The 14752-nt window shown below is 42.7% G+C and overlaps 1 protein-coding gene across 3 annotated transcripts in view; it reads left to right on the plus strand.

Annotated features, from left to right (window-relative positions):
- EWSR1 (EWS RNA binding protein 1) overlaps positions 1–14752 on the plus strand; it is a 28047-nt gene that overhangs the window by 12933 nt on the left and 362 nt on the right. The window contains exons 6-16 of one of the 3 annotated variants that reach the window (XM_039225891.1): positions 378–545; positions 2294–2541; positions 3528–3708; positions 6476–6513; positions 7050–7082; positions 7393–7511; positions 12042–12171; positions 12674–12796; positions 13524–13686; positions 14081–14178; positions 14496–14745. In XM_039225891.1, the coding sequence (XP_039081822.1) occupies positions 378–545; positions 2294–2541; positions 3528–3708; positions 6476–6513; positions 7050–7082; positions 7393–7511; positions 12042–12171; positions 12674–12796; positions 13524–13686; positions 14081–14178; positions 14496–14745 (1551 nt within the window). Of the gene's footprint in view, positions 1–377; positions 546–2293; positions 2542–3527; positions 3709–5342; positions 5787–6475; positions 6514–7049; positions 7083–7392; positions 7512–12041; positions 12172–12673; positions 12797–13523; positions 13687–14080; positions 14179–14495; positions 14746–14752 lie in introns of those variants that run through there. The other 2 variants (XM_039225892.1, XM_039225893.1) reach the window with 2 other exon arrangements.

The raw sequence follows: 14752 nt of genomic DNA on the forward strand, positions 1-14752 counted from the left end.
GCTAAAACTTCTACATTACTGTTAAAAGTTTGTCTACAACACCCTTTTTGAAGAAAAGCATTTTTCTAACAAACCACCTCCCCTCCCAGACCACTTAAATTGGCAACAGAAAATATTGTAACTGCCTTTCATAGCTGTGTTAATGTGGAACGTGTTGGTATCTCTTCTGTGGGTGTGACTAATTCTCCTCCTTTTTTCATGTCCTCTTCTTCCAGCAAATACAGTTGGACCGACTGGGTTTGATGTAGTTCACTTCACAATTGTGTTTACTTCCAATCTCAGTCCTAACATTGCACATTGCTCCGAGGTTGTAGAGTTCTTACCCAGGAGTTTTATGGTTGAGGGGAAAAGGCTTACTTTTTTATTTCTCCTTTTAGACCACAGGATGGTAACAAACCCGCTGAGACTAGTCAACCTCAATCTAGCACAGGGGGTTACAACCAGCCCAGCCTAGGATATGGACAGAGTAACTACAGTTATCCCCAGGTACCTGGGAGCTACCCCATGCAGCCGGTCACGGCACCACCATCTTATCCTCCTACCAGGTCAGTATCTTGGTCCTCCTGGCCAGTGAGCTAGTAGAATAACAACGCCATTTTTGTCAGGCTGTTGACCCAGGGTGCTTCTTCCTTAGGTGAAATGGGTTATATGACCCCCCCAGAGTTAAGCCTTGCTATGCAGTGTCACATTAAAACCTCAGTCTTATGTACCTGTAGTAGTACCTGGCATACCTGTAGTTATACTTGGCAGCCGGTAACACTTTTCTCTAAATACAAACAAAAACATTGTTACCACCTTAGGTGGTTCTTTAATTTTGCTCTTTTAGTTAATTCAGATGCATGAGAAAAACAAGTATATGAAAGCACGTAAACCTAGCCATGGGAGCCACCTTCTCCAATGCAGTTCAGATGGGTAAAGTGCAGGACATAAAAAAGAAAACTTTATTTTAATCATTTCATATTTAACTTCAGAGGTCTGTTTATGCGCAAGTCTTAATGATCGGGCCAGGGCCTTTACTTCTGTCTACAGGTTTGTCATTTTCTGTCTTATGTTAGCCACACCAGCAGCTACGATGTCTAGTTTGAGTTTCTTTTAAAAGTAGAGGAAGAAGAACTGCCAGGTTTTCTCGCTCACGTTTAATTAGAAGCAAATTTTCAAATGAATTGTCTGAATTGTGTCCCTGAAGTGTTAACTTAGTTCTGCTAGAGGTGGCAGTTCCCTGTTTTGTACGGTTTCATTGGTTTACACAGTAGAGCGCAGCAGATGTGAACAGGTTTAGGAGTAGATATGGCTGACCGGGTAAGTGTACAACTAGGAGCAGCATTGGGCAGGCTTACAGCGGTTCTGCCACAGAGCCTGCTTGCGCCTGTTCTGCTGAGAGGAGTTCATGCGGCCCGTTAAATAGGTGCACCTAGTGAGGGGAGGCTGTTGGGTCTGTACAGCCATGTTGGGCGGTGTTAGTGGTAGATGCTTAGTTTAACTGTACTTCTTATATGATGGTTTTTTTGTTTTTTCATTATTATAGTTGTTTAATATAGTTATTAAACCTAAAGTTTAATAGTTCTTTCCAAGGTTTATTTCTATGTTAGAAGGTTATCTTTGGTAGTTTTCCTGATACGTGGTTGACATGTCAAATTTCTTGTATAGTGTCTTGATTCTGAAGTTTCCTTCTGCATCTTTTCTTCGTTAATGCCCAGATTTCATAGATGATCAGGCATGTCTAAAAGTTTGAAACTTTATACCATACATAGCAAGATAGTTTGAAACTTGGGACAAATTGTCAAGAGAAAATTGCCATATTTGTGTGACCACACACACACCAAGCAGTCTTGTATCTTCAGAAAAATCACTGTCATGACTGAAGGGAATTGTTGGAGGCAGGCTTAGAACTGCCAAACTTAACTACCTCCTTTTCCTTGGTGGCTTTTTCACTGGGTCAGCTTGCCCTGAGTGCATATGCACATATTCTTCCCTTAATACAGGAAGCACCTAAACTCCAAAATTGGCTTTCAGTTTAATTAAAAATAACCATGGTTTTAATGAGGTGTGAAGTAGAAGAGGAGACTTGGGGTTGTATATTGTATGGTAGATGGGTTTTCAGTATTTTCCCTTCCTTTGCATTTATAGCTTTATTCTGAATACAAAAAGATTTGCTTACTTTAAATTCAAACTGTCAATGGGTAGAAAGTAAGTGCATTTTTAAGTGTTTCTGTGTCACGCTCTGTATTCAAGGGGGCTTGAAGAAATAACAAGCCTCTCCTTCTAAAAAGCTTTTTTTTTTTTTTTCTTTCAGCTATTCCTCTACACAGCCGACTAGTTATGATCAGAGCAGTTACTCTCAGCAGAACACCTATGGGCAGCCGAGCAGCTATGGACAGCAGAGTAGCTATGGGCAACCAAGCAGCTATGGACAGCAGAGTAGCTATGGTCAACAAAGCAGCTATGGGCAGCAGCCGCCCACTAGTTATCCCCCCCAAACTGGATCCTACAGCCAGGCTCCAAGTCAATATAGCCAACAGAGCAGCAGCTACGGGCAGCAGAGTGAGTTGCTAAGAGAGAAAAACAAATAACAATGATTATGTTTGGAGTTTCTGAAAATGGGGAAATACTCTTTACAATTGTTTACTTTTGGACTCCAGGGTGTGTCTTTATACCTAGCATCCTGGCTAATAACCACTTGGATGTCCCACCAGAGACATGAGTGCTTTTCTCTAGTTTAATTGATGTTCCTAGTATGCCTCACAAAAAAGAGAAGAGGGAGTTTGTAACTGACCCGAGAAAACATGCTAAGACTGCCAGCTTTGCTCTCTTTGAGGAGATTACATACAGTGAGGGAAGCCGGCATTCCTGTGGCCTGCCCACCCCAGCTCATTAAAAGGACTTGAGCAGATAGCTGTTGAAGACTACTGCAATTTTGATAGTCAAGTAAATGCTAGGTTTTGTTTTTGGCTTTTTGTTTATGTTAGTTAAAAAAACACAAAACAAAAAACCTCCTCACGGACCACTCAATTTGACGTGGAGAAGTAACCAAAACTTGAAAACTGCTTCACAATTTAATTTCTACCTGGATTATTGGGGGATGTTTTTGGGGTTTTGTTTGTTTTATTTATTTATTTTTTAATTAACTTCTATTCATGGGCATGTTTCCTTATGGCTGTGAAATGAGTAGTGCTGCTTGATGGGGCGATATTCTAAAGCCCTAAGAAACCTAGCTCTGGTTTTGTTTTTGAGAGTTTAAAGAAGCAGCTTTTAGAGACATCCTAGGATACAAAACCTTGTAAACTATTGGCCAGAGGGCTTTTGTTTGGGTGGTTTATTCTAGGGTAACTAAGGTTATTTCACTTGATGAATTAGCAGTTTGGGTTAAACTTAAAAGAGCCTACTGGTAGAGGTGCCTTGTCAGGTGTAAAGAAGACGGTGCCTTGGTTAGTATCTTGCAATTGAGAATTCTGTGATTCCAGGAGAAAGTACAACAGGCAGTGGTTCAAATGCTGGTCCATGGCTTACAGATGTGACTCTTTCCTCAGGTTCATTCCGACAGGACCACCCCAGTAGCATGGGTGTTTATGGGCAGGAGTCTGGAGGATTTTCCGGACCAGGAGAGAACCGGAGCATGAGTGGCCCTGATAACCGGGGCAGGGGAAGAGGGGGATTTGATCGTGGAGGCATGAGCAGAGGTGGGCGGGGAGGAGGACGCGGTGGAATGGGGTAAGAGCAAACCTTTTCTCCTTTTACTTAATTTTGTTTCATCCATAGGATTTTCAATGGAAAGAAGGGACTGAAAGACATAAGAAATTTATTTCTACATTTCCATGGACAATCTGTTGAGCCCAGGCCATCTTCTAAAACATGGAAATGTCATCTTTGTGGCATAGATTAAGTGGCAGTTTGCTTTATTCCCTGCCAATCTACTTAGTTGGGTTGGGGAGAACAAAGAATGGTTTTGAAACTAGAGCTTTCAGTTCCCTTCATGGTTTCCAGAGGTCAAAAGCCTCTGTGGGTAATAGGCTTGGGATGGAACACACACAACCTTCTAACACCCCTAGGTTTTAACTAATTGCCTCTGAATGGTTGTCTTGAAACACCTGGTGTATATGTACTGCAGAAAAGAGCAGCTGTTTTCCAGTGTTTGTCCCTAACTTCTGTTTACTCGCAACTGTTGAACATAATGATGAAGATATTGGTCCTGTAACCCTTGAACTATGGCCTGAGGTGCACCTGGTTACACAGAAACGTCCAATAGCTCTTTGCAGAGTAATGTATATAATTACAGGATCACTCCCCATTGGAGATCTTGAGAAGTCTAAATCGGTTTGACCATTTTGATTGATGGCACAATCTGGTTTAGAAAACTTTGTTTAGATCAGTAATATAACCCTGCTACCTGTGCCTGCCCCTCCCCTCCCTTTTCCCCTCCCTTCTCCCCTCTCTGGTGTCTGTACTTTGATGAAGGTGAGGTATAATGTTGGTGGTTAACATAATCCAGAAGGTTTAGTTCTGTGTGTGTTCTGTCCCTATATAAACTAGTTAAAAAAAAAAGTTATGCAGAATGTTACATATTACGTATATTGGATTTGGTGTCACTGTTGGTTCAAGGAAAAATTGGATAGGATTTCGTTGTTTTTTGTTTTTTGTTTTTTTTAATAGACATGGACTTCAAAATTAGAATTAATATGATCTTTATATATTAGCAAATCTGTTTCCTTTTGAAAGATACTGATTGAAAATACCATTTTGCATATTCTGCATAACTTAAGTCTTTGGTGAAATCTTTATTGGAAGAAACTGTTACTTGACAACACGCCAAAATTTATGAACAATTTGGTATAAAGTTAAATCTGATTTGGAGAAAGTCATTCCATTATAAAGGTTTCACTTTATGGATGTTTTAAAATAGATGTAGACACTTGAAATTACTATCATCACGTCTCCAATCACCTAGAATTCTTAGAATTTTTCAATTGCAAAACCAATTTCAAGTTCACTCATTTTAATACTCCAGAAGTAATAATTCTACTAATTTTGCTAGACTTTGCTAATAGAGGGATGCCCTCTTTCTGGATGAGAAGTCTCTCCTGGAGCCATAGAAAAAATCGTGGCTTTCCCACAGGTTTTTCAGCTGACTGTGAAGCAGTCAGTTGGATACCTTGGGGACAGAACAGGGGTATTCTCCCCTTCCCTCTTTTTTACTGTGGTGTGGTGATGGTTTTCAGTGTCTTCTACAGGTAAGGCACTCAATGTTGTTAACATGCCCTTTTTCATTGCCTCAGTATTTTGATATTTTCATTGGCTGTTAAACGTGGAAACTTTTTAACATGCTTTGTCGCATTTATATGCTACAGGTTACAAAGTGAGAGCCTTGTATACACTTCAATACTTAAAAAGTACCCGTACTCAGTACTCAGCCGGCAGCATAATGAAAAGTGGGACTAGACACGGTGTCCATATGGAGAGGAAAAATATACATAGAATATTTTTAACAAAATGTATTCATTGTATAAATGGAATCCTTCTGTAACTTTGGTAACTGCATACTTGTTATTTGGTAATGAACCAGAGGAGGTATAATACTCTAGAATTGTGTAACATTAAAGTGTAAACTTTTGTGTTTAAAGAAGAGAGAACATTTTATGGTGTGTACTTTTAAAAAGGAAACAAAGCTGCATGCAACAGCTTGAAATTGTATATTCAGGTATTAAAGGTGCAATACTGGTTAGAAAAAGCCCAAGGCCTCCCACTGAGGAGCTGCCTCTATTTAATTTTTAAAGAAAAAAAAAAAAGACCCATCATATTCCCTCCCCCTGTTTACAGTATGTAAGGCAGTAATTTTATACTGCTGTCATCACTCTTCTCAACTATATGTCTATAAAGTTGCACCCCCAGTCCGTTGAGCCCTGGTATTTGTTGTAAATTCTCCTTTCACAGCGATTGTTAAATCCATTAGTGCCCTGAAATGTATGGCTTTATGCTGAAGATTGGCTGGATGCGTCCTCTGATGTGTGTTGTAGGTGTTTAATGTGGTTGTCTCCTGCTTGATTATACTGTGACTTGTTAGGAAGCCTCCCTGGGCTCTCTCCCCTAGGAGAGGTTGAGGGTGCACCTTTATGAACATGGAAAGCAGTTGCCCCAGCTTTGCTGCTCCACTCTACAACCAAGCTCTCCCTGTTTTTCAGCTGATGGGGTGGGTGTTTGGGATCTGGTTTTTTCCCCTAACGCCAAGTATTGCACTATTAATACCAGCCCCCGAAATGAAAGGAACCAACCACACTGGTGTGTACAATCAGACAAGCAAGGTTGTATATAAAGGAAATTTGAGCAAGCTGCCCTGAAGAAAGGCATAGTGACAAGATGAGAGAGATGCATTGTTTGGAGATGTGTTTAGCCAGTGCCCTTCTTCCCCACGAGCCCCCCCAAGGCTCAGAGCGGTACTGGCTTTTAAAGGGAAAGGCCTTCATTTCTTCGTTTATCCCCCCAGCAGCGCTGGAGAGCGAGGTGGCTTCAATAAGCCTGGTGGTAAGTTTTTGAGTATTACCATGGATAGTGTTTAAAAAAAAATACAGTCAGTTTTTAGAAAACTATAATTTTTTTATTAGTTTCATAAGCGGTTTAAAAATGATCTATACAAAGAAACTAATGGGTACTGCCGGCATTGTCTTAGGGGTAATAAGGTTAACCTATGGTTACAAAACAAAGGGTAACTTGAAGTATTGAGCAACTGCTTCAGTAATATGGGGGAGAATCCATTTTTTAAATTTGGTTTGTTTGGAGGAAAATTTTTGACTTAAATTTAACACTTAATTTGGCACATAAGCACTGAGAGTGTATTTGGTTAATGGTTTAAAAGCAAACCAGCAGAGAAAAAGCAAAACCCTAGCAAATCTTTCACAAATGTTAAAGGGGCACTGCTCCATTTTAGCAGTGCGGGTCTTTTTGAATTTAATGAAGCCCCATCAAATGGTGGTATAGTAGATAGCTATGTGTGTTTGTAAGGTTTGTAGCTTGCAAGACGTGCACTAATAGTATCTTATATGATCTTTCCTGGTTGGCAGGACCCATGGACGAAGGACCAGATCTTGATCTAGGTAATTTTGAATTCTTGAATTTTGTATCTTGCTTTATATACGAACAGCGCAGAAGTTAAGTGCGTGCTGGAGCTCAGCAGCCTGACAGATTGGTGTGTATTTTTGCTGTCAGGAGCAGTTTGGGCTCCCTTTATCATGAGCATTTACTTAGCCTTAGACAAAGGAAACCACAAGTTCCATGGCCTTCTTGTTAGTGTGGCTGGTAGTTCTCTCAGCCTTGTGTTAATTACCAGTGAGCAGTAGTGACTAGTGGGTTAATTAGCCCGTAAAAATACAGGACAATAACTCCCTTCTGTCTTTTTTCTAAAAGGCCCACCTGTAGATCCAGATGAAGACTCTGACAACAGTGCAATTTATGTGCAAGGCTTAAATGACAATGTGACTCTAGACGATCTGGCAGACTTCTTTAAGCAGTGTGGAGTTGTTAAGGTCAGTAAAGAGCATAACCGTGTGAGCTGGCAGATCTTCAGTCACCAGGCATTTAGTTTATAGAGACATAGTTGATGTTGAATGTTTCTGAAGATCTGACGGCTTCTGAGGTTGCCTGACTTCTTAGTGTAGTTTGCTAACAAAAACCTTTCTTTTTTGTAGAAAACAAGAAATGTTAAATGTGGCTTGATTATACTTAACAACTCGGTCCTTTCTTTAATTTGTTTTTATTGTTTATTTTTGAGAGATAGAGTGTGAGCAGGGGAGGGGCAGAGAGAGGCAGACACAGAATCCAAAACAGGTTCCAGGCTCTGAGCCGTCAGCACAGAGTCCTACGCGGGGCTCGAACCCTTGAACTGAGTTGAAATCGGACACTTAACTGACTGAGCCACCCAGGCACCCCAACAACTCCGTCCTTTCTTTATCATTGTCAGTTACTTGTAAGAATACTTATATGGATGCTACTTGTGAAATACAGAATATAATAGTTTTTAAAAGAGTGAACATTTATGTCTCTTCTTCCCAGTATAAGAAGTAGAGCTTTAAGTGTATGTGGCCTGTTTCTTTCCCAATTTTATCCCTTCTCAGCACTTTCATCCCAAATCTTACCTCTCCTTTTTTTTTTCATACACATATGCTTGGTATTGAAGAGTGTCTGTTAGATACTACTATAAGGCAGCGCTATTCAGGGGATCTAGCAGGAATGAGCAGATAGGGAACCCTTGGAGTTCCTGTCTAGTGGGGGACACATAGTAGGAAGAAATACAGTATGTTAGATGATGTTATGGAGGAAAAGTACAGCAAGGAGGGTGGGGATAAAATGAGGACTAGAGCCAGTATATTTCAAAGTGGAGAAGGCTTTTAAGAAGAATGGAGTGAATAGCGAGGCAAAAGGTCCTAGAAGCTCAACAAAGCTAGTGTGACTAGAAAGTGTTGATCTGAGCTCTTGGAGCAGTGGTTGGGTTATTCCTTAGGTGGGGAAAACTAAGAAACTTGGGTTTTGAAAAGGGATTGGGGGGTCCCCAAGTTAGAAGCAAACGTTTGGGAAGGGGCACCTGGTTTGCTCAGTCAGTTAAGCATCAGATGTTTGATTTCAGCTCAGGTCACAATCTCTGAGTTCGGGGGATCAAGGCCCACATTGGGCTCTGCTGGGTGTGGAGCCTGCTTGGGATTCATTCATACTCATTCATTCATTCATTCTCTCTTTCTCTCTCTCTCCCTCTCTCCCCCTCTCACTCTCTCCCCCCCTTCTCCCCTCCCCTCTGTCTTCTCTCTCTCTCAAAATAAATAAACTTAAAAAAAAATACTAACCAACATTTTAAAAATGGAGGGTGGGGGGAATCTTGTATTTCATTTATAAATACATCACAAGTTATTCATATATTCTCTAATAGATTTGTTTTGGGGTTTTGTTTGTTTTTGTTTTTGATGTTTTATTTCTGAGAGAAAGAGACAGCTTGAGCAGGGGAGGGTCAGAGAGAGAGGGAGATACAGAATCTGAAACCGGCTCCAGGCTCTGAGCTGGCAGTCGGCACAGAGCCCGACACGGGGCTTGAACCCACAAACCATGAGATCATGACCTGAGCCAAAGTCAGATGCTTAACCGCCTGAGCCACCCAGGCGCCCCTCTAATAGGTTATTTCGAAGTTTTTAGTCTATAGCCCGTGATGCAGTGAATGTCTTGTACACTACTCTTTGGGTACAGTGGACTTACTTGCAGTAGTTCTATAAAGTCACTACAAAACACTGAATTAAAGAATGCTGAACCACACTGCTCCTAGGGAAAGTGTGTACACAGCCATATACACATATCTCACATAGATTAAATCATAAATTGTAAAAACATTTCACCCTGATAGATTTTCTCTTACAAAGAGAAAATGAGGTTCTGAAGTATTAAATGACTTGTCTGAGTTGACATTCAGATTCATCCAACTGGCCCCCAGGGCCAAAACTTCTTGCGCTACACTGCCCTGCTCCCTCCGGTCTCCATCCCCTGGTCTTCTCTAGAGAGAGCTGGAAGGAGGGGGTAGTATGTCTCTTTTGAGCTCAGCTGGAACACGTGCATCAGGCAGCTTAAGTTTTTGCCACTCTGTGCATGTGTACAGATAACCACAGAAGTGCCTCAAGGATTGGTTTTAGAGTTACAAATTTTAGCAAGTAGGCAAATTTGCAGATATTGAGTCCACAAATAATGAGGCTCAGCTGTACCTAGGCATAGACTTGCTGGTTCTTAAGGTGTATGTGTTTAACTTCACAAGATGCTAGTACAGCTGAACAACTTCGATTCCGCCAGCATTCCTGATACCGCATTCACCACATTCCTACTACTACTGGGAATCTCCCAAATCTTTAACTTAAGCCAGTCTACTAGAAGAAAATGGAAATGTGGTTTTAATTTGATTTTCCCTGATTGCTAATCATGTTCTAATTGCATCTAATTGTCTTCTGTGAAATGCCTGTTGGTCTTGTACTCGTTTTTCATTGGGTTGTTATTTGTTGTTCTGCACATAGTTCTTTATATTCTCCGAAGGTGATCCTTGTCTGATATTGCAGATGTATTCTCCCAGTCTTTATTAACTCCTTTTCTTTGGATGAATAGAACCTCTTTGTGTAGTTGAACTTACCAGTCTTGTCCTTACTGGTTTGTGTCTTTCTTTATGTAAGACCCTCTGTTCTGGCAATGTTTATTGAAAGAGCTGTCCTTTCCTGGATGGTATAGACTATATCGATCTCATAACTATCTTTTATGTTTTGGGTTCATTTGTATGAGCCTGTACTTATGATAGCAGAGCTAGTTATTTTTATGCCAAGTCTTGATATCTACAAATATCAAGCAAATTCTTCTGGTTTGTTCTTTTTCCTCAGGAGTGCTTTGCTATTTACTGTTTGCTCTTCTATGTACATTTCCATTTAGGAAGTTCTTTAAAAACCCCAATTGAGTATTCATTGACTCTATAAGACAATTTGAGAAGAATTAACGTTTTTATAATACTTTGTAGTTTTTTCTGTGAATATCCTATGCCCATTTACTAAGGTCTTTAACAAAGACTGTCTCCTTAGTAAGGTTTTGCAAGTCTTTGCTTGCAAAGATTTATTTTTAGGTTTTTTTAGTTGTTAATAGTTAATGGTCATTTTCAAATGACATTTTGTGGTTGTAACTATATAGAAATAGAGTTGATGCTGGTAGATCTTAAGACTTCCGTAATGAAGATTTTGTTCTACTTGTGATGTATATGGTATGTTGTTTATTTGGGTATGTGGGGTTTGTTCCTAGTTAAGAAGGTAGTGTATACTATGAATTTTGTAAAATAGAGGAGATTTTAAAAGTACATAGCCCACGGGGTGCCTGGATGGGTCAGTCAGTTGAGCATCTAACTCTTGATGTCGGCTCGGGTGGTGATCTTGCCTTCATGAGATTGAGCCCCATATCGACGGGATCCACACTGAGGATGGAGCCTGCTTGGGATTCTCTCTTTCTCTTTCTCCCTCCCCCACTGGTACACCCCTGCACGCGCGCTCGCTCGCTCTCTCTCTCTCTCTCTCAAAATAAACACACACACAGCCCATTGTTCACATCGCTATTTTGCCATGTTTCTTTTCTATCTATATACTTCATCTATAAAAAGATAGGTGTCTATACATAATCTTACAAAAGTTATTTCAAAAAAAGAAAGCCTTATATGTCAGTACTCGTAGGTATCATTAGGTGTATAAACAAACATGTATAGATTAGACTTTGATCATATGCACATTTAATGCAGAAAACACATGAAGCCATATTCTTATACAGTGTGGCTCCTGAATACAATCTCGTTGCATCTGTGTTCACCTGAAAAGCTAGTGATGTGTTGTAGCCCTGGAGGAAAAATTGGCTGTATTAAACTTAAGAATGCTTCTAGCACACTCAGTCCTGTACACTGTACTGAGTTAAGTGTGATTTTTACTTAGCACGAGACATGGCTTTATGTGATGGAATCAAAGCCTGACTGTTGCTTTAAAAGGTGGTTGCTTTACAAAAATGAGGATTGATTGGGGGGGGGATGGGCATGGAGGAGGACACTTGTGGGGATGAGCATTGAGTGTTATGTGGAAACTAATTTGACAATAAACTATTTGTAAAAAAAAAAATAATAAAAATAAAAGGTGGTTGCTCTGACCAGGAGCCTGTTAGTGTGGACATAGAAAACGTTGGGGCAGGTGCAAGGACACTAGGAGAATGACAATTAGGGAAGGAACAGAACCTATATTCACTCATGCAATTTAGAACTTAAGGCATATTTTGGTTTTCATGATTCCTACACCTAAGTGAGGGGAACCACCTAAGTGTGTATGTTGAGGCAGTTTAGGAGATCAGTTCCCCATAATCCCACTACTCAGGAGATAAACTAGCATCTTACTAAATGTGTGTCTGTGAAAAATTCCTGCTTTGGACAATTTAAGGGACTTACCTAAATTTCACATGGGCTTTTGTCCCCCCAAAAGTAATGTATTTCTGGTCACAGCCTAACGGTGCTATTTTATGCCTAGATGAACAAGAGAACCGGACAACCCATGATCCATATCTACTTGGACAAGGAAACAGGAAAACCCAAAGGCGATGCTACAGTGTCCTACGAAGACCCACCAACTGCCAAGGCGGCTGTGGAGTGGTTTGATGGTAAGAGCCCTAGAGTGGACGGGGGGTGCTCACTGGCATAGTTGTAGATGCTTCTGTAATAAGCCCGGGTAGGTATCGGGAGGTACAGCCACACAAAAATCCAGTACACATTTGAGTATATACATTCAGCCTTGGCATTGATTCTGGAGTTTTCACTGCAGACAAAACCAACTTGAAAGTGTCAGGGGACAGCTCCTGGGTCTCCTCTGTTGGCCACTTTTATGCACTTGTCCCTACTTCTCACCCTTCTTGGGGCACAGATGCCAATGCACTCAACTCTCCCCTGGCTTAGGATACAGAGGTCACTTTTGAAGGTGTTTTATGGCCTTGCCAGCAACAATCTGAGTGCAGTTTGTGGGTGGAGCACGTGCTGCAGTGGGGTTGGGTAGGTGGGTGTGATGGCGGTGGCTTGTGAGCAAGGAGTGTTCTAGCCTTGCCTAATCCCACATGGAGGGAAGAGTTAGAATTTGGGAGTGACTGGTGTTCTGTTCTCTTACTCTAGGAAAAGATTTTCAAGGGAGCAAACTTAAGGTTTCTCTTGCTCGGAAGAAGCCTCCAATGAACAGCATGCGGGGTGGCATGCCTCCCCGTGAGGGCAGAGGGATGCCGCCACCGCTCCGTGGAGGTATTTACTGGACACCTGCTGTGAGCTGCTTCTGTGTTGCTTTGAACATTTTATGGCACACTTGTCTTTGAGAAACTTGATTTCTAGAATGTAAACAAGCCCATTAGAAATAGTAAGAAGGTGTGTAGGATTAATACTGAACCAACGAATGCTGACAGCAAAAGTTTGCGGGAACAAAAGGAAGAGAAGGACGGGTTTCTTGGCTGGGTGGGGTGGGGGTGCTGGTGTGCCTGGGAACCGCTGCCTGGCTGTCAGCCCAGGGCTGCCATTTATTTATTTTGCTTGGGCCTCTTTGTCTGCATGCAGTGCCTGTTCTTGTACAGTTTATGGGAGCCAACTGAAGTAACGTGCATGGAAGGCACAGAGCTCAGCCTTCCTGCCTGTAGGAAAGTCTGGGGCTGATGATGGGACAGTTGGCAGCGGTGATCTCTGCCAATTCCTTTAATGCTAGGGTGTTTCCTGCAGCAAATGTAGTGCTGTGCAGAGGTGACTGGCTCCTTCTTTTTTTTTTTTTTTTAAATGTTTTATTTATTTCCAGGAGAGAGAGAGAGAGCGTGAGAGAGAGAGGGAGTCACAGACTGAAATAGGCTCAAGGCTCTGAGCTGGCAGTCAGCACAGAGCCCGACGCGGGGCTCGAACACGAACCGCGAGATCATGACCTAAGCGAAAGTCGGACGCTTAACCGACTAAGCCACCCAGGCGCCCGACTGGCTCTTTCTTATTGCAGGTCCAGGAGGCCCAGGAGGTCCTGGGGGCCCCATGGGTCGCATGGGAGGCCGTGGAGGAGACAGAGGTGGCTTTCCCCCAAGAGGGCCCCGGGGTTCCCGGGGGAATCCATCCGGAGGAGGAAATGTCCAGCACCGAGCTGGAGACTGGCAGTGCCCCAATCCGTATGTACTTCTCTTGACAAACTGATAGTCTACACTAGTGAAGTCCTGTCTCACCCATTCCCACTGTGGAGAGGAGGAGCGAAATGAGGACCCTGATTGCTCTGTAGTGGGGTGGATGGGGGGCCCAGTCAGTCAGTCAGAGCCTTTCATGGTTCCACTAGACACCTGGGGTCCACGTGTGTGTGGTTTTGCAGACATTTTCTGGATCATACCTCAGTCTTTTGGGTGCCTTGCTGCCTGAGGCGGTGGCTCTAAAGCCATTTTCTGTCAACAGATCCTCTTAATGGTGTTTGACCCAGGCCCAGTATATTTGTACTGGTGGAAATACAGTGTGTGCCTTTGCTTAACTTCTTAGTTGAGTTGGTGATTTCTGTTGTGATATAATTTTATGCAGGGGCTGTGGAAACCAGAACTTCGCCTGGAGAACAGAATGCAACCAGTGTAAGGCCCCGAAGCCTGAAGGCTTCCTTCCACCACCCTTTCCACCCCCGGGTAGGTACAGGTTTTGGGAGCATCTCCTCCGCTTCTTCATACTAAACCTGCCTTGTTAACTTGGTGGACTTGGTAAAGTCCTGCTGCCCACTGCTAATGCCAGGCCGGCTGGTGGTTGCAGTAAGTGCAGTTGTAGTGGTGGGGTCCTCAAGTCCCATCATCAGTCCTAAATAAAGTGTGGCCCAGATATTTGGATGAAGTAAAGTACCTGCTTTGTTTCTGCTCTGGGAGGAGGGCGCAGATCCTGAGCAGCCTCTGAGGCATGTCCACAGCAGCCTCTGTCCTGTCTTGCTGATCGGTCCTTTTCCTTGTTTCAGGTGGTGACCGCGGCAGAGGTGGCCCTGGTGGCATGCGAGGTGGAAGAGGCGGCCTCATGGACCGCGGTGGTCCCGGTGGAATGTTCAGAGGTGGCCGTGGAGACAGGGGTGGCTTCCGTGGTGGCCGGGGCATGGACCGAGGTGGCTTTGGTGGAGGAAGACGAGGTGGCCCTGGTGGGCCCCCTGGACCTTTGATGGAACAGATGGGAGGCAGAAGAGGCGGGCGTGGAGGCCCCGGGAAAATGGATAAGTATGTG

The sequence above is a fragment of the Hyaena hyaena genome, unplaced genomic scaffold (assembly GCF_003009895.1).
Source record: "Hyaena hyaena isolate Hyena2069 unplaced genomic scaffold, ASM300989v1 scaffold_19, whole genome shotgun sequence".
Taxonomy (NCBI): domain Eukaryota; kingdom Metazoa; phylum Chordata; class Mammalia; order Carnivora; family Hyaenidae; genus Hyaena; species Hyaena hyaena.